The sequence below is a fragment of the Sporothrix schenckii genome (assembly GCF_000961545.1).
Source record: "Sporothrix schenckii 1099-18 chromosome Unknown Cont47, whole genome shotgun sequence".
In the NCBI taxonomy this organism is placed as follows: Eukaryota; Fungi; Ascomycota; class Sordariomycetes; order Ophiostomatales; family Ophiostomataceae; genus Sporothrix; species Sporothrix schenckii.
Window position 1 is genome coordinate 1,461,361 of NW_015971148.1, and position 18,818 is coordinate 1,480,178.

General features: G+C 58.9%; 5 protein-coding genes across 5 annotated transcripts; 4 read left to right on the forward strand and 1 right to left on the reverse strand.

Annotated features, from left to right (window-relative positions):
- Window positions 1–49: 49 nt before the first annotated feature.
- On the forward strand, window positions 50–1,660 carry SPSK_03281 (uncharacterized protein; the record flags this gene model as incomplete). The annotated part of the gene is made up of 1 exon (XM_016730120.1): window positions 50–1,660. One exon carries the CDS (start codon window positions 50–52, stop codon window positions 1,658–1,660), a length of 1,611 nt encoding a protein of 536 aa, XP_016585046.1.
- Window positions 1,661–4,468: 2,808 nt separating this feature from the next.
- SPSK_03020 (uncharacterized protein) lies at window positions 4,469–7,414 on the forward strand (the record flags this gene model as incomplete). Its single annotated transcript, XM_016729864.1, has 1 exon — window positions 4,469–7,414. The coding sequence occupies one exon, from the start codon at window positions 4,469–4,471 to the stop codon at window positions 7,412–7,414; it is 2,946 nt and encodes a 981-aa protein (XP_016585047.1).
- A 607-nt stretch (window positions 7,415–8,021) lies between these two features.
- On the reverse strand, window positions 8,022–10,588 carry SPSK_03065 (uncharacterized protein; the record flags this gene model as incomplete). The annotated part of the gene is made up of 3 exons (XM_016729908.1): window positions 8,022–8,198; window positions 8,264–10,160; window positions 10,224–10,588. 3 exons carry the CDS (start codon window positions 10,586–10,588, stop codon window positions 8,022–8,024), a joined length of 2,439 nt encoding a protein of 812 aa, XP_016585048.1.
- Window positions 10,589–12,453: 1,865 nt separating this feature from the next.
- On the forward strand, window positions 12,454–14,530 carry SPSK_03150 (triacylglycerol lipase; the record flags this gene model as incomplete). The annotated part of the gene is made up of 2 exons (XM_016729991.1): window positions 12,454–12,675; window positions 12,749–14,530. The coding sequence occupies 2 exons, from the start codon at window positions 12,454–12,456 to the stop codon at window positions 14,528–14,530; spliced, it is 2,004 nt and encodes a 667-aa protein (XP_016585049.1).
- Window positions 14,531–15,268: 738 nt separating this feature from the next.
- On the forward strand, window positions 15,269–18,745 carry SPSK_02980 (uncharacterized protein; the record flags this gene model as incomplete). The annotated part of the gene is made up of 1 exon (XM_016729825.1): window positions 15,269–18,745. The coding sequence occupies one exon, from the start codon at window positions 15,269–15,271 to the stop codon at window positions 18,743–18,745; it is 3,477 nt and encodes a 1,158-aa protein (XP_016585050.1).
- Between the last annotated feature and the right edge of the window lie 73 nt (window positions 18,746–18,818).

Consider the following 18,818-nt stretch of genomic DNA (forward strand, 5'->3'; position numbering starts at 1 on the left):
CCCATCTCGTCGATCCCGTTCTCCGTCGTTCCCATATCCGGCTTGCACCATGCGAGGAGACAAAGGACGGCGACTATCATTCCGACGGAAATCCAGTGTCGAATCACGAGAGAGTTCGTCTCAGAAAAGCTCAGAGAGTCAACAAAAAGAATCCACTTTGTCCTTGTTCAAAAAGCTCCTTCAACCACACAAAGAATCAAAACGGAAGGTGGTGGAGGTAGAACGTCGGCAGCTGGAAAACAGCGACTGTATGGTGCGGTGGCATGACTTCTGGTCTCACTCTGGGAAACATACGAGCGTTTGGCAGTCTCTTGGAAAGTCCATCGAGGACAGCTCCCACAACCTTGTCCATTCCATCGGCATCGACAAATTCCTCCACTACAAGCCCCCAATATCAACCAACGGCGACAAGGGAAGTCCACGGGAGAACAAGCAGGCTATTCTAAGGAACTGGTTCCGGACGGAGAGCGATAGGACTGCTATGATGCTCAGAGGACTGGCCAGATGGGGGGCCCAGGAGATATCGGGAAACCCTGCCCTTGACGAGCGATACCCGATGATTCTAATTAACGGACTACCTTTTGTTGGCAAGTCGACCGTCGCACGAGAGCTGGCGTATCTTCTGGACGATGGTAACCGACCTGGTCTCGTCACGACACTGCGGGAAGCGGCGTTCAACTTTTTTGGGGACCCATCTCCTCGGCCCTCCAAAGACCGAGCCAGCGCGAGCGCCCACAAGCGTGACAAGCACCACCGGCCCATCGAGGTCTTTGCGGACGGTCGTGCGATCGTCATCGATGTCGAGCACCTGAGCTTGGCTCTTCATGCTGAAAATGGGGAGCACGTGCAGCAACCTGGCGGTGGACATACCAGTCAATCAAGCAAGCCAGATGCGCAAACGGCGAGTTCCGTGGCCAGATATTGCTCGTCGCTCTCCACGTTGGCGCGCAAGAAGCCTAGCAGCGACGCTGCAGACCGCCTTGACCGCGGCCGCCATTCAGCTCTGGAAGAGGGCTTGCTCCACGAGAAGCGCAGCGCGAGTGCTGTCATTTTCACAGAGTACCTGCCAAAGTACAACGGCGAGAGCGGAGAATTTGCGGCAAAAAGCTACCGGACAGCAGCGGACGTGTTTGACCGGCGACTCATCCCCATCTACCTAACATGCAGTGAAGCGGAGCACCAGCGTCGGTTCGAGTGCCGGCAACGGGAGGAGCACCAATACGTCCAAGCAGCTCGGGCCCGCGGTGTGGCGTTTTCCGAGAACCAGATCGCAGCCATGGCGCCTGCGGGACTGCAACAGGCTGCCCATGCCCTGAAGAAGCTGCACTGCGGCGAGGAGGACGTGTACTATTTTTCGAAACCGGCCCACTTTGTGAATCAACAGTTCCAGCTCGGTCCGCGTCCGGTCTTTGGCGAGCCCACTGCGCCTGAGGCATACCAGGGCGTCCGCATCGACTCGACGGGGCTGACAGCCCTGGAGACGGCCATGGTGATCCGCGATTTCATCCACGATGTGCAGCGTGGCGAGCCGGGGACCACGACGCTGCTATGGCCGCCCACGCAGAAGGAGCGTGAAAGGAAATACCTCGAGGAGCTCGAGTCGTGGGTGGTGGTGTCCAGAAACGAAGAGACAAACAGAGGAGTCGAGGCGTCCGAGTGATTTTGCATCAGCGTTTTGGTTTTGGGGTCAACACTGTATTTTGTTTTCGAAGCTGCCTATTTTGTATTTTCTTTGTGCTACATTCAGCTCATTTCGTGTTTTATACCCCTCTTTTTTATTTCTTCTTTCACTTCCATTTGTCTTCTATATCCCGAGTCAGCCATTTCTTTCAGATTTACGGCACTTGGTTTTGCACTTTTCCCTCATTTTGATTTTCTTTCTAAGACGTTCCCTTCAGTTTTTTTGGTCCTTTTCTTGGCTCTTTGTTACTTTCGGAAATGTTGTCGCGCAGGAGCCTGTGACAATAATCGTATGCTACCATCAATGAAAGGGCCACAAGTAAACAAAGAAGCTACCTTGTTGTCCTTTAGGAATCGCCTCAACGTACGACCAGGCGACGAGCGAACTGCTGTACAAATACCGTGTGCTTGGGCTCTCTCGTTCCGTTTACTTGTTTATCATTTTCCTATCCACAGCAAATGCAATATCGGCGAGACTCCGAGCGGACGGCTGCATGGTAGCATCCAGGAACAGGCACTTTACAGCTCTCATTTTCCAGGCTCGCAACACTCATGACGGGCGGCAGGATATGAAGCTAGAGTGCTGTCCCGCGGCCCCGAGCGCGGAGTAGGCGAGTTTCCTGCTACTACCGCACAATTCGTTGCCGGCCCGTCTGCCACTTCAAAGTATTACGAGCAGCTGTTGAGCCTGCCGCTCTGTCTCCTGCCGTGCCGCGACAGCCAAGCTCCACCAAAAAGCAAGCCAACTAGGCGATCCGACTTACACAAGACGAAGAATCACAGATAGTAGCTCTATGCTTTGTACCTGTTTTGTACGATCTTGTTTTCTCGCACCAACACTAAACGAAATCCAGAAATTAGCCATCGATGTAAGAGAAACGGCCATAATCAGGAACCGATTCACGGCAAAGGGGGGAAATGAGCTGAGACATAAAAGAGAGCAACGCAGCTGTTGGGCAGATCCGGAAGCTCAAGCGATCCGGATCACTCTGATAGAAGCAAAGAGAATATGAGATGGTAGGACGATGCGCAATGATCCTCCTCTCTTGGGACGAACGGAGACAACAGACGACATATCCAGTAAAGGATAAAGTACAACGCACTGTTGGATACCTTTTGATGTTTGCAGACCACAGGAGATAAAACACCCTCAAAAGACGAGACGCAGGCTAACAAAACCCCCATTGTATCATTTTCAACCTTCCTTGTACTCGCCACTGGCTCCATTTTGTCATTCCCCTTGCGATCTCAGCCTCGCCCAGAATTCATGCATCCCTCGCCTCCTGGGCTGGATAAACTGATGCAACACTGCCGGGCCGCCTACAGTGGAGAACAACGAGTCTCGAGGACGGTGGCATACGACTTGCAGAGAAAGTAAGGCGACGTGCATCGCGCCATGAACTGAGTTGGTTCCAGTAGACGCCGTGATGCGAGAAGCAGGTGACCCAATTGGCCTGTCCAGCAAGACGTGCCATTCCTTGATGCCCAAGAATGACCAGAAACGAGTCTCCAACCTATCTGGCAAACCAAGAGCCACGTTCTCTCCACTGTATTCAGTATGCTGGATCCTGTAGTGCGAGACCTGCGTTTCCAAACGAAACGATGGCATCGTTGCTGGCCTTGACCCCGAGCCCTGTTCCCACGTCGAGTGCATGAACGAACACAGCGCCAGTTGATCGTCCTCGAGGCCGTTGTCGCCATTCGCGTCAGCCTTCCCTGCTTTTGTGATATTTTCCCTGTCTCCCCCATTCAGGCAGCGTCGAAACGATGGGAAAGGTAAGAGAGAGCAGCGGCTGTCCAGGGAGGAGTGTGCCAGAGTCGAAGGCGAGACACGCCAGGCCATTCGTCAAATCGAGGCGCGGGTCGCACACAAGCGACCGGCATGACCAAAAGACGACCAAAGGACAAAGGGACAAGGGACTCTGCGGTCTGCTCAATGCAGGAAATCCCACAGCCAGAACAATGATGTGCAGCAGGGGACTGGGGCAGGGGACTGGGGCAGGCGCGGCACACTAGATTGAGGCACCGTGTTTCAGGCCTGGCCGCATTTGCGTGAGAGGCGCCCAAAACGGCAAGAGGCAACAATACGGCACAGACAAGGCAGGAAGGCGGACAGGAAGGCGGGCAGGAAGGCGGCAGGAAGGTACGAAGAACTGGATGACAGGACGCATGCAAGACAGACTGGCCCGACGGGAGACGAGAGAAGGACTGTTTCGGCTTTCGTGAGCTGCTGTTCTGTATTTATTTATTTATTTAATATATACAACATAAATAAGCACCTTTCTATTCCTCGACTCTGTGTCCTCGATGTCGATCCCATATAATCCCAGACAGAGCTCTCACACTTGAGCAAAAGCGCTCTTTTGCCCTCCTTTCTCCCGTATTTCACCGCTACCACACTTGCTTCTTCTTCCTCTTTTATTTTTTCATCTGTCTCATTTTTGGTCGATTTCTCTTATTTTTCTGTCTTCGTCCTTCGTCCTTTGTTCGTTTTCGAATTCTTCAACGCATCTCTCTCCGCATCCGCTATTAATAGCGAAGCGTACCAATTTCCAGCGGACTAGCGCCCCCAGTCCAACTGTGGCACTCGTCCGGGCAGGTCCATTCCAGACCCTTCCAGCGGCACAAGTACCGACCGTACCGTTTTTGCGGGGCCCGATACAACCCAAGCCCCTCCATTCCGGCGCGCCACAGGGCCAAACAGGAAGTCGATAACCCGCTGTGTGCAGCCCCGATTACCGCTAACTAGCCCCTATTGCCCCTGTCCACACAGCGCACCTCCCACACAATGGCCTCCATCGCCGCGCCAAGCCTGCCCGGCAACGCTGCTATCGCCGAAGCCAATGAGGCGTTCCCCAGCCTTTGTTTACATGACGAGCAGGAGCACAAGCGCCAGGGGCAGCAAGAACGACCCGTCCAGCACACAGCGCCGTATCACCAACCCTACGAAACCGGCGAAATCGAAGCTGCCCAGCCAGACCAATTCAACTCAGTCGACACAACGCACACGTACCCCGACCATCAGGATCAGCATTACCAGCATTACCAGCATTATCAGGTGCCGCTTGCCCAACACCCCTCCATCCCGTCCAAGCCCAACGACCTCGTCAACCGTCCGTCGTCCGTGTCGCTCGTCTCGGCGGTCTCGACCTTTTCCGCCGCCTCCTTCTCGACCGACGCGGCCGTTCCTGTCCACGTCGACGCCGACTTTGATCCCCGACGTGCCTCGATCATCAGTGCCGCCTCGTCGCTCTCGTCGCTCTCGTCACTCGCCCCGTCCGCGTCTCCGCCGCTCCCCTCGACTGCCGCCGTACCGAGCATCCAGACCGCACCCCAGCACCAGCGTCCGCTGACGCGAAGCCGCCGCAACGCCAAGCAGCTGCATGCCGCCAGGGTCCAACGATCCGCGAGCGTGGCCCTGAACGAGCCCAGCAGCGACAGCAGTGCCTCCAAAGAGCAGGACAGCGACAGCCTCGCCCGCAGAGACACCAACGGCAGCCGCGAAGCCAAAGACTGGGACTGGACCAGCCGTCGAGTCAGCAACACAAGCCCGTCGCCCGCCGACGACGACAAGGAGCAGCAGCAGCAAGGAGGAGGCCTCGCCAGAATGGCCTACGCAGAGCAGCAGCGGTGGATCAAGGTCCAGGAGAAGACGTTTACAAAATGGCTCAACACGAAGCTGCAGGAGCGCGACCTCGAGGTCAAGGACCTGGTCGCTGATCTGAGCGACGGCGTCTTGCTCATCCACCTGCTCGAGTGCCTGTCGAACGAGTCGCTCGGCCGCTACGCCGCCAAGCCCAAGCTGCGCGTCCAGCGCTTTGAGAACGCCAACCTGTCGCTCAACTTTATCAAGTCGCGCGGCATCCAGATGACCAACATTGGCGCCGAAGACGTCGTCGACGGCAACCGCAAGATCATCCTGGGCCTCATCTGGACGCTGATTCTGCGCTTCACCATCAGCGACATCCACGAGGAGGGCATGACGGCCAAGGAGGGCCTGCTGCTGTGGTGCCAGCGCAAGACGGCGTGCTACGACGAGGTCGACGTGCGCGACTTCAGCGCCAGCTGGAACGACGGCCTTGCCTTTTGCGCCCTCCTCGACATCCACCGCCCGGACCTCATCGACTACGACGCCCTCGACAAGAACGACCGCCGCGGCAACATGCAGCTGGCCTTTGACCTGGCGCACCGCGAGATCGGCATCCCCAAGCTGCTCGACGTCGAGGACGTCTGCGACGTGGCCAAGCCCGACGACCGCAGTCTGATGACCTACATTGCCTACTGGTTCCACGCCTTTTCGCAGATGGAAAAGGTCGAGAACGCCGGCCGCCGCGTCGAAAAGTTTGTCAACAACATGCAGGGCGCCTGGGAGATGCAGAGCGCCTACGAGCGCCGCGTGGCCGAGCTGCTGCGCCAGATCCGCGCCCAGGTCGGCGCGTGGCGCGACGCCACCTTTGCCGGCACCTATGCCGACGCCAAGGCCCAGGCCGCCGCCTTTGCCTCGTACAAGCGCGGCCGGAAGCGCGAGTGGGTCGCCGAGAAGAGCGAGCTGGCCACACTGCTGGGCAACATCAAGACCAAGCTCGGCACCTACCGCCTGCGGCCCTACGAGCCGCCCACCGACCTGCGCCTCGAGGTCATGGACCGCGAGTGGGCGGCGCTGGCCACGTCCGAGATGAGCCGCGGCCAGCTGATCAACGAGACCATCCGCGACATCAAGAACAACCTGCGCAAGTCCTTTGCCGACAAGGCCAACGACTTCGCCCTCGCCCTCAACACGGTCCAGCTGGCCATTTCCGGCCTCGAGGGCGACGTGGAGGACCAGCTGCACCACGTGCGCAAGCTGTCCCAGAACCTGCCGCCCCTCGAAAAGTACCTGGCCACCATTGCCGCCGTCGACGCCCAGTGCCAGGAGGCCAACATTGAAGAGAACGACTTCACCACGTACACGTACGACGAGCTGACCTACGAGCTGGGGCTGGTCAAGGCCAGCGTGTCCAAGAAGCTGGCCTTCCTCGAGAACCAGATGGTCGCCCGCAGCATGACCAACCTCACGCCCATCCAGCTCGAGGAGTTTGAGTCGGTGTTCCGCCACTTTGACCGCGACGACAGCAACGCCCTGCAGGAGCTCGAGTTCTCCGCCGCCCTGGCCTCGCTCGGCCTGGTCTTTTCCGAGGACGAGATGCACGAGTACTTTGTCGACGCCGCCAGCACCACCACCGGCAACGGCTCCATCACCATCCACAAGGACCGCGTGTCGTTTGAGCAGTTTATCCGCTTCATGGTCGACGTCACCGAAGACCAAAACACCGCCGAGCAGGTGTTCCAGTCCTTCCGCGAGGTCGCCGACGGCAAGCCCTACGTCACCGAAATGGACCTGCGCCACTCGCTGGTGCCGGACGAGGTCATTGACAAGCTCGTGACCATGATGCCGAGGCACGCCGGGCCCGACCTGGCCGAGGACCGGGGCACGCCGCAGTACGACTACATTACCTTTATGGACAAAATGATGGGCGACCTGGAGCCCTCCGGCGCCTCCTCCTCACCACAAATACCACAGACCCAGCCGCAGCCCGCCTCGGCAACGCCCTCACAAGCATCTACGTTTTCGTCGGCGTCATCGTCGTCACAGCAACAGTACAAGCACAACTCGACCTCGTCGTCCGTCTCGTCGTCCTCCTCCTACTCACTGCCCCCGGCCGGCAGCCAAAGCCCAAAGAAGCCGGTGCACTAGGACGGAAATTTTCTGACGTTCTCGCTCATTGTTGTTGATCATTGACTAGATTGTCTTTACTTTGTGTTGCATGTGCGGTTCTGCTCCGGCGTTTTTTTGTTCTTGTTTTAAACATCTATTTTAGGGCCTGACTTTCGACAACCTTTTTGCTTACAAACTCTCTTGCCTTTTGCTGTTTTTGGTCACGGTACATACTCTCTTCGTTTATCGCATTCTCTCTCTCTTCTTTATTCCATATAATTTGCATTGTTTTCGATATCTTTGGTGCCTCCGTGAGATGACCAGACTCGTTTCGAATTGTTCCAACGTAGTACAGCAGCTTCTATGTACTGAAGTGGCAGATGTTTACATTATACCTAAAATAGACTAGAGCTATCATATTGGCCAATAGAGTAGAATTATGGCCTATGAGACAGAACCGCCCACAAGAGCAGCCAGAGGAAGAAAAGCGTATGAATTAGGTGGTTACCAAAACCCTCCGTATGTCTAGACTAGGTGCAGTGTACAATGACGAAATCACCAACAAGGCGGCCGAAGATCACATGAGTGCCCAATGTAAACGCATGCAAATGACACTGATCTCTCCCGCTCACGTCTCCTATCCTCGTCACTTCTCAAAGGCCCCCAGGTCTTTGAGTGCCGTTGCCAGTCGCCGGTAGTCGCGGAGCAGCTCCATGACTTCGCTGATCCGCAGGTCGGCCGGGTTGTGCAGCTCCATGAACCGCTTGACCGGGGGTGCGATCTGTGGTTTCGGCGGCAGCGCAGCCGCAATATCAGGGAAGGCCTGGAAAGGTTAGCGGTCGTTCTTCTTCTTCTTCGTCTTCCCTCAAAAAATGGAATGGTCCTTACTGTAGCCAGATCGCCGCCGTCGGACTTTTCACCAGTTGCGACCGCCAACGGCGTAGACGATGTCGACGCTGTGCGCCCAAATCCGCGAAAGTTGCCGATGCTCGACAGCCGTGACATGGGATTGAACGAATTGCCCAGGCTGCGGACCGAGTCGAGCAAGGCTGGATTCGTGGCAGCCACCGTGGAAGGCGCATCGTCATCCGCCAGGGCCTTGCGTGAGCTGCGCGAGCTGTCGGCACTCGGGTCACGCGACGTCGCCTTCCGGCCGGCCAGTACGGTCAACATCTTGTCGTCTTTGCCATCTTTGCCGTCTTTGCCGTCTTTTCCGTCTTTGCCGTCTTTGCTGTCCTTGTCCTTGTCTGTGTTGGCTGTAGTGGACATGTTGAGGCTTGAGATTCGTCGATAGACCTTCCGCGGTGGCGGCGGCGTCGTCTGTGGCGTCTTGCCCTGCTGTTGTTGTTGCTTGTCATCGCCGTCGACAGAGGCCTCGTCCTCGCTTACAGGAGGGGGTGTCGTCACCAGCTTGCGTGCGTCGTCGAGCGTCTTGGGCAGCACAACGTCGGCCGTGGCAGCACCGTCGGCGGTTGGCCCGGACACCTGCTGCTGCTGTGGCTGGCCAAGCCGACCAAACAGAAGGCGGTAGCTACCCTCAAGGCTGTTGCCGATTGTCTTGAGACCCTGGTCGGCCGCGTTGAAGGTGTTCATGACCGCATCGCTCGCCGTGCTCAGCGCATGGGCGGGCGTGTTTACTAAGTCACTCAGCCGCCGGTTCCGCAGTTGCACGGCCGCAATAAGGCCCGCCGAGGGCGATGGCGTCGACTTCAGGTTCATGCCCGTCGCCGTCGCTTCGGGGGTGCTGATTTCGGGCGCGCTTGGCGTCGCTGCCGTCGGCACCGGCACCGTCAGGCCTTGCTGAGCAAAGTACGCAGGCGGGAATGTCTCGGTTTTGGGCGTCTCCGCACCCGGGGCTTTGACAGGCCCAGACTGCGCCTCGTCCGCGCGAAGGGTGGATAGGTCCACCGTTTCGAGGAAGCTGATGGACGCCTCGAGGTTGGTCAGACAGTACGCGGCCTCACCCTCCATCTTCTGCTCCCACCGAAACCGCTGAATAAAGTTGAGGTCGCTGACGACGTTGAGCTGCTCCGGTGGCAGCGTAATCAGCGTATAGATCAGCATGGGCATGATCTCGTCGGCCGACGAAGACGGGTGGAAGTGCGCCAACGTGTCCACGATGCTCTTGTGCGCCGCCTTAAGGCGGTTCAGCTTGCCGAGCGGGTAGTGCGTCTGGCCCATCTGGACGAGCTGTTGCCGCGCAGGCTCCAGCCACTCCCGGACCTCCTTGAGTCTTGTGGCCACTGCCTCTGGTGAGGCGGAGGTCGCAACGCCCAGGTCGACGCCGAGGTCGGCCGGGCTGATCCCGACCAGGTCGAGCGCGGCCGTTTTGGAGCGCAGCTTCTCGTCCTGGGCCTCATCCTGGGTGGTTCTGTGCCGGTAGATGCGGTCGTAGATACCTTCGCAGAGCCTCCGCTCCGCAGCCTCTTCCATCAGTCCCCGCTTCTGCTCCAGCACACGTCGTGCACGCTTGCGTTCGGCAATTTCCTCAGACGACAGCATCCGCTGCTCGGACTCGTTTTTGGGTGGCGGCGGTGGTGGTGTACTGGACTTGTCCTTACTGCCAATGGACGCCGCCTTGGCCCGCAGGATGCTGGCAGCGGAGGAGCGGGCGGTGATGGGCGGCGGTGGTGGTGAGCGCTCGCGGTTCTGACGCATAGCCAGGGCGGCAATGTGTGTTGCGATGTGGGTAGACGCGGTGGCATAAAAGTCCTGGAACTTCTGGGAGAGACTGTCGATGTTCGGCGGCGTCGGGTGCACTTTGACCTGCAGAGACTCGATGAAGCTGGAGGAGCGTCAGTAGCTTGTCATGAAATATTTTTGGTAAATGGAGAGCGTAGACACATACCTGTCGGCTAGACCGATCAGCTCAATGGGCAACTCATCCATGTCGACGGAAGCCCGTGGTGGTTCTGGTGAATTGTCATCGGACCCTGCTGCGTCGCCAAACGTGTCGAACTTGTCCTTGCCATTGCCCGATTGAGTTTCTTTGTCTGTCGTTTGTTCGCTCGGCGAGGGGCCGTCGAGGGCACTCGACGGTTGTCTGGAGCTCGATGTGGATGCGGACTTCTTTGTATCTGTCTTGGAAGCCGCCCGGTTGGACCGAAGGGGACTCGGACGATTGCTTGCTGACTTGCCGGCAGCTTTGCCGGCCGCGGCGGCATCTTTTGAGCTAGCCGGCGCCATGGACGTCTCGGTCAAGCTTGAAAACATGGTTAATGGAGTCATTCTCATTGCGGGGAGACTTTTCGTGAGGTGGATAGAAAACAAGAAAAACAGATCAAAAGCCCAGATGAACTAGAGTGATGTAAAACAACGATGGAACCGCCGTGGGATGACACAGCAATTAAGGCATCAGGAAACATTGTTACGAGTGACAGGCCCTAGAAACAAAAGGTGGAGGCGGAAGCCTTCAGACAATGCTGCCAATACGCACCAGATGGCGGACGCATGAAGTCCGTAAGTGATCTTGAAACCAGCAGTAGTCAAGGGGGTTGGAAGTGGAGCTGAAAACAGACTGCACGCAGCGATGGCAGCTGTTGGCGCTGAGCCGCAGTGGCGGGTAATATAATATGGCGGGGAAAGGCGTGACAGAGGAGCGCACAAAACAACCGCGGGCCAGGTCAACAGACACGGGCTGTGTAGAGGTGTACGTCGTTTGCGAGGTAATATAAACGGAGGGGTGAAGGTGGTGTGCGTGTGTGCGAGAAGAGCAAAGCTGGCGTGGACAGAGGCTGGTGCGGAGGAGGCGAAGGACAAGTAAAACACGCGTTGGGCAGGCTATCAGAGCAGGTGAGGGATATAGGAACGGCGTGGTGACGCTGGAGGAAGCAGAAGCACTGATGTAGCTTGAGGCGCCGAAGATGCCGATGTGGTCGAGGAGGAGGATGGGCGGGATGTCGAGGCAGTGAGCAAATAGTCGTCCGACGGAGTCGAGAGGAAAGATACCGCAAGGATGCCGGACGGCTGGGTTACGCCGAATGTTGGCGGCGGCAGAGGAGGCGTGGTCGTCCGAAAGTAAGATATTACGAGGCGATCGTCATCGTTGGAGACGAAGGTCGTTTGCTCTGCAATGTTGTGGAGACAGACGAAAGGCACGCTGCTGAGAATAATAGGCAGGCGCAATTGAGCTTAGCTTGGTCGTGCTTGCCCGCTGTGACACTGGAGGACACTGAGCTGGCAGGCGCGATTCTGGGCTCCGCAGGCAGCTGCGAATGATTAGAGTGCTGATTACACCTGCCCTGTAAATGGTCTTTGCCGTTTGCGAATCGCCCGACTCGCAGCTACTAAATTGGGCAACACCCCGCGGTCATCGGGGTGAATCTGTGTAGTCAGCGCACTAGAGCTCAACTGCACCAACAGCGTCCTGAGAGAGTATCCTGAACGTATCGATCCTGGGATTGAAGTTCAATACGAACAAACAGTACGAAAGAGACTTTTTCATAGTTTTGAACATTAGAAATTTTGACTTGGGCTTGTAAATGCAAGGGTTGAATGAGAAACTGATGATGCTCACGTGTATGGGCCAGTTCGAAGTACCTGTGCGGCAATTTAGTATGCACTGATACCTTTTCATTCTGCCACCCGTTTAGGTTCCTGCCTGGGAAACGAGGCAACGCAGCATTCTCCACCAAAACAGACCCACCACCAATCGCGCCTTCCGCCCCAGCCCAGATGCCGATGCAGCCTGCCTAATCCGCCCTGTGCCTTGCTCCTTATCAGTCAATTCGTCATAGCCCAACAAACGACGCCCACATGACACCCGCTGAGGCGACCCGTACGTTGTAGTCAACAGATCTTCCGCGGCCTGTCACATCTCGCCGTTCTCTCAACACGCTACGACCCCGACTGCGGCCTCGTGTTTCTGGCCTGTGTTTGCATTCTATTCCTGGCCTTTCGTCCTTTCCTTTGTTTACCTCAACGACGCGGCGATCACGGCCGTCCGACTGCATCTCTCATCACGACATCGCCCTCGTCATTTTATCTTTATCTTCGTCTTTTTATCTTCTTTATCATCACCATCTCCCCTTCTCCTGCTCTTCCTCTCGTCTTGCACATCTCGCGCTCTCGCTCTCACAATGTCCCAACAATACCCATCCCGCGGCAAGTCAAAACCGCGGTGTACCTCGGCCGGCCGCGTCACGGCCCAGGTGTTGCTGTCCTTTCTCGCCTTCTCCACGACCTCATTATCTGCCTCTGCCGGCGGCAGCGCCTCCGAGCAGCTCGTTCTGCCTTTACCGCCGGCCGGCCATACCCCTGTGCTCGCTCCCGAGCCTCCAGCGCCGGCTGATCACGTATTTGTATGTTGCCAGCCAGTCGCTCTCCATTTCCCCCCATGCTCTGCGTATCGCTGACCAGCCGTGTTTCGTTCAGACCCTCAGACACATCTATCACCACGGCACACATCGATATCCACGCCTCCACCGAAAGCTCGACATCCTCCAGCGTGATGCCGACGTCTGGCTGGCCGCCGAGGACGGCTATGCACGCCATCGGCTGCCGACTCTGCATGCAAAAAGCCAGGCCGCGCCGCTGCAGCGGCTCGTCGACCGGCACCCGAGCGTCGTCGATCCCATGGTGGCACTCGCCCGCGAGCAGGGCTACGTGACGGTGCTCTCCCCGGACGCGTGGACAGTGGACAGCGTGCCGATGCCCAACGTCACAGACAAAACGACGGTGCTCAACATGGCGTACATGGCCTCGAACGCATACGTCGAGACGCCCGGGCAGCCGGACTGGGACGACGTCGGGCAGCACTTCAACCGCTCGTCTGACTTTGGGTGGGAGGGCGATGGGCTGCGCGGCCACGTGTTTGCGGACGCGACCAACTCGACGATTGTGATTGGCCTCAAAGGCACGTCGCTGGCCGTGTTCGACGGCGAGGGGACGACGACCAACGACAAGGAGAACGACAATCTGTTCTTCAGCTGCTGCTGCGCGCAGCAGGGCCAGTGGACGTACCGGCAGGTCTGCAACTGTGCGACAGGCACCTACGCCTGCAACAACACGTGTGTCCGCAAGGCACTGCAGGAAGAGAACCGCTACTACATGGCGGCGCGCGAGCTCTACGCCAACGTCTCGGCCGAGTACCCGGACGCCAACATTTGGCTGACGGGGCACTCGCTCGGCGGCGCTGTGACGTCGTTTCTCGGCTTGACATACGGCCTGCCCGTCGTCACGTTCCAGGCAGTGCCCGAGGCGCTGGCGGCTGGCCGCTTGGGCCTGCCGGTGCCTCCGGGCGCCGACCCCGACTTCCCCCAGACGCGCGAGCATATAGGGGCGTTCCACTTTGGGCACACGGCGGACCCGATCTACATTGGCACATGCAACGGCGCGACCGCCTCATGCTCGTACGCCGGGTACGCGCTGGAGTCGGCGTGTCACGCGGGCTATGAGTGTGTGTACGACGTGGTGGCCGACAAGGGGTGGCGCGTGGGCGTTGGCACGCACAAGATCCGCACGGTCATCCACGATATCCTCCTGCCGTATGACACGGTGCCTGAGTGCAAGTCGACGCCTGAGTGCCGCGACTGTGCCAACTGGAAGATGTACGAGAGCAACGGCACGGAGAGCACGACGACGTCGACGAGCGCCACGTCGACCAAGACCAAGACCCGCACGCAGACGTGCAAGACGCCGGGCTGGTGGGGCTGTCTGGACGAGACGACGACGACGACGACGGGGATCACCACGACGCGGGACGTGCCGACGACGTCAACGACCACGACGTCGGAGACACGGACCACAACCACGTGCGCCACGCCCGGGCGGTTCTGGGGTTGTCTCGACGAGACCGAGTCGTTATCGACGTCAACGTCGACGTCGACATCTACGTCCATTTCGAGCAAGACGTCGCCCGTCTCCGCAGATCCATCCACGACAAAAACGTCGCCACGGATGAGGCCGTCACCGACCGAGACATCCAGTACCTGCTCGACCCCTGGTCGTTTCTGGGGGTGCTGGGACGAAGCGCCCGCCACGACGTCGACCAGCACGCAGACGAGCACCATCACGCCACCGCCGACGGGACCGACAGCGCCAGTGGCCCCAGTCGTGCCGCCCGTCACCACCACGCCGCCCACCTCTAAACAGCGCTGCCTGCAAAGGAGCTGGCTCGGCTTTTGCAGAGAATGGGGCGTAACGGATGAGCTGTGAGGTTATCTTTGGTGTTTTTTTGTTGTTTGTATTTCATTTTACTATATCATTATTGCTCCCTTTGTCGGCGTTCCTTTCTCGGTTTCAGCCAGTCTTTGCGTCTCAGCTTTTCTTTATTCATATCACACAGCATTCGGGACAATGCCGGCGCAGCAGAGGCAAGCAATGCACCATGACCAAACACTCTGCAAATATATCACTCCATACATAAGAATAGATTTTCTTCCAAGGCTTCTGGCGGATGGTTTTCGTTCTGCTTCGTGTATTTTTTTCTTTTTTTTGTCTCTTCAGGCACGTTTGTCTACTGTGTTTCCTTGTACATTGCGTTTGACCACATTAGTAGGTTGTATATAGTCACGCCATACGGTAGACGACCAGGATCCTTGAATGTATATTTATAGAAAGACTGTTCGCTGTAGGTTCTGTAACGCGTGATAGATTAAAGAACGGCAGCACGATGAGACCGCAAAGTGTAGTGCGCTAGCGACGTATTGGCGGCGAGTTTGGTGGCGACGCGTGACCCGGCTGTCGCTATAAGTCTCCCTGAACGCCGATAAGATAAGACACGGTCTAGGCTCGTGCCCCAAAATTTCTGTGAGCAAAGACGCGACTCAGCGCTGTAGGATGGCTATCTTACTACCGTGAGGCCCCAAGTTTTTCGACATTCAACACCAAGAAAAGAAAGCTTCTCTTTTACACCACCCACAATCGGTCCCCATCACAACCAACATCACGACGATGGCGACCGAAGACGACGGCGTGGCTGCGACCGCCACAGCGGCTACGACAACGGACAAGGTTGTTGATACGGACACCACAAACCACCCACCAGCCTCGCCGTCCGAACTCTCCAGCGCTTCCGATTCGGACGACGACCATTCCAACAACGCCTCCTCCTCGCCGCCCAAGAAGATTGAATGGCTGGCCACGGGACGCGCCAAGCGCGCGACGGCGGGCAACCGCATGAAGAGCCTGATTGCGAGTGTAGCCGCGGCGGCCGGCGGTGATCTGTCGGGGTCGGGGACCGGCGGCGGCCGGGGCACCCCAGAGGACGCCGACGATTTGGAGCTGCTGTTTGCCGACGACGGCGAGGACGCCGGGTGGTCACTGGATGAGGACGGAGAAGATGGCAGCGACGACGGCGACGTTGACGACGGCGACGACGACGACGATGATGCTGGGCGCGGTAACAAGACAGCGGCAAAGACAAAAGGCCGCAGACGACGGCGCGACGACGACGATGCCGAGAACGACGACGAAAACATGGACACGAGCGACGACGACGACGACGACGACGACGACGGCCAAGGGGGCGGGGAGGGTGCCGATGACCTGGCGGGGGAGCGCGAGCTGGAACGCAAAGAGCGCGAGAAGCGCAATGCGGCGCGCAAACGCAAAGCCCAGGCGGCCATCCCGGCCCGCTTCCGCAAAAAAGTGCGCATCGACCAGCCCGAGAAGACTGCGGCCGGTGCGGCCGGTGCAGCCGCGGGCCGTGGTGGCCGCGGTGGCCGCAGACGGGCACCCGGCTCCGTGTCGGCGTCGGGCGGCTCAACACCCACGCCGTCCGCTACACCGACCCCCGGTTTCCCGTCGTCCCAGCCGCCGCCGCCGCGCAAAAAGAAGAAGAGCGAGCGCGCCAGTTGGCTGCCGACGGCTGCCGACATGCCCGTGCGCGCGTCGTCCCGCACCACCACCCGCACCAGCAAGGAACAGCTTTACCAGCAAATGGCGGAGCGCGAGCGCCGCCGCGAGCGGCAGCTGGCCATTATGGCGAAAAAAGCCGCCCGCGACGAGGCCAACAAGAAACCGCCCCTCACACAGGCCGAGCGCCTGGCGGAGGCCGCCATTGTCGAAGAGGCCAACGCCCGCAGCCTCAACACGTGGGAGGAGGCCGAGAAGCAGCGCGAGGCCGAGCGCGCCGCCAAGCTGGCGGCCATGTACAACCGGACGCTCGAGGGGCCCGTCGTAACGTTTTGGAGCGGCATCGTCGAGCTGACGGGCGAGGGCCTGCTGCAGTCGCACGTCGGGCGCATGGTGGCCATGGAGGAGAAGGCGCCGCGCAAGAAGCGGCTGACGGCGGCAGAGAAAGCGGCCGCCGAAGAGAAGGAGAAGGAGGCCAAGGCGGGTGGGCCACCAAACGAGCCAAAAGAGCCAAAAGAGGGTGAACCCCCAAACACAGGCGAGGTGAAAAAGGAAGACGGCGTGCCAGCAAAGGAGATCACAGCAGACACCAACGCGCCAGAGAAACAGCCGCCAGAGGGAACAGACGGTGCACCACCAGCACCAGCACTCGCACCAGCGTCAACGTCAGCGTCAGCGTCAGCCCCAGCGGGAGATGCACAGGCTGCTCAAACACAGTCCAATGCCGTCGCCATACCCAGTGCAGCCCCGGCTGACGGCACTGCGACATCCAGCACCGAAGCAACAGCAACGACAGCACCACCAACGTACTCCGAGGCTGCTTTCCAGCCCATTGGTCTTCCTCCGGCGCCGAGCTCATCCACCACCGGCGTTATGGCGCAACCCGGTACTGCAGACAAGAGTGACCCGGATGTGGCGATGACGGATGCTCCAGTCACAGATGTGCCAACGGCGGACACACCAGCTGCCACCGAAAACACCAAAGTCAGCATGAACGATGCACCGCCAGCATCCGCGGAGGTGACATCCACAGAGGCAGCACCCACGCCGCCGGCTCCGGTCCCACCTCCGACTGTCCCTACATTAACCGGGGGACAACAAGAAGCACCTACACCAACAGCCGTGCCGTGCAATTTGCCTGCTGCCCAACCCCCACAGCCTTCCGATCCCAGTGCAGACGACAAGTCTGTGCCCACGACTGCTCCTGACGAGATTCCTGCTACTGGAGACACGATAGCATCTCCGGCTGGAACGAGCGCACCAACAGCTGAGCCAAAAGCCACGTCACGAGAGACTCAAACGACCCCAACACCCACAGTAACTCTGATAGGCGAGACGTCGTCAGTATCAGCTACCGAACAAGACGCGGTTCAGGATTCGCTGACGGAGGCACCAAAGACTGCACCAGCACAGCCTGTTGTAGAGACTGTGCCATCGGACAGCAATGTGCCGTCCACTGCCTTACGAGCACCAACGCCTGTCGAAAACGCGATGCCGCCGCCGCCGCCACCCAAGTCGGTCACAGGTGCAGTCCCTGCCCAGGACGATGCGCCAGCAACAGCGACAATTGCGCCGGTCGAACCGTCAAAACCAGGCGAGGCAGTTCCGCCACCGGTCGGCGGTGCGTCTGGGGCCGCCGCTGCTGCTCCAGCCGATGCCGCCCCCGCCGATGCCCGTATTACGCGCAGCTGCATCGTCCTCCAAAACTTTGACGAGGACGCCATCGAGGACAAGCAGGTCCAGATGCAGATTCTGTTTGGCCGCCGCATGGCCAAGATTGCCAAGCCTGCGCACGCGCCCATCTGCAGCATCACCGGTCACCCGGCGCGCTACCGCGACGTCGAAACCGGCCTGCCATTCTACAACGCCTTCGCCTACAAGCAGATCCGCAAGCTTGTCAAGGGTGAGCTGCGGTGGAGCCAGCTTGTGGGCGCCTGGGTCGGACCGGGCGGTACCACGGCGACTGCTGCACCGATTCCGGCCGCTGCGGGCGTGCCAGACGGCTTTGTGGACCCGACACAGCTGAAGAAGAGGGAACCCAAGCCGGCGGAGAGTGCCGATGGCAACAAGAAAGATGAGAAGGACGGCGAACGAAAAGACGGACAAAAGACAGAGGGTGGCCAGACAAATGGAGACGGCACCCAGCAGATCCAGGCCAATGGCAAGACAGAGGACAGCAAGCCGGCCGAGACGCCTGCTGCCTCTGCTGCCTCGACTGCTCCTGAAAGCGTCAAAGCCGATCGGGCGAGCACAGCCACCGTCCCTGCGCCAGCCACATTTGCGCCGATGGCTCCTGCCGTCCAAGTTGCTCCCGCTGCCCAGCCGGTACAGATCCCGCCTGCCGCGGCAGCTCATGTGACTCCTACGGCTCCTGCCGCTCCTACGGCTCCTGCCGCTCCTGCCGCTCCTGCGACTACGTCGTCCTCCACAGAAGCTTCCATGCAGAAAGATGTCACTACTCCTGCCCCAGAGACTGCACCTGATCCACCGCCCACTGGTGCCGTGACAGCAGCCCCAGTTGCCTCCATCCCTCCACCTACGGACAGCGAAAGCACAGCGGCTGCGAATGGTTGATTAATGGGGCTCGTCATCTGGTCACGGTGGTTTTGTACGATGATGACCTATTTGTATGATAATGGAAAAGGTC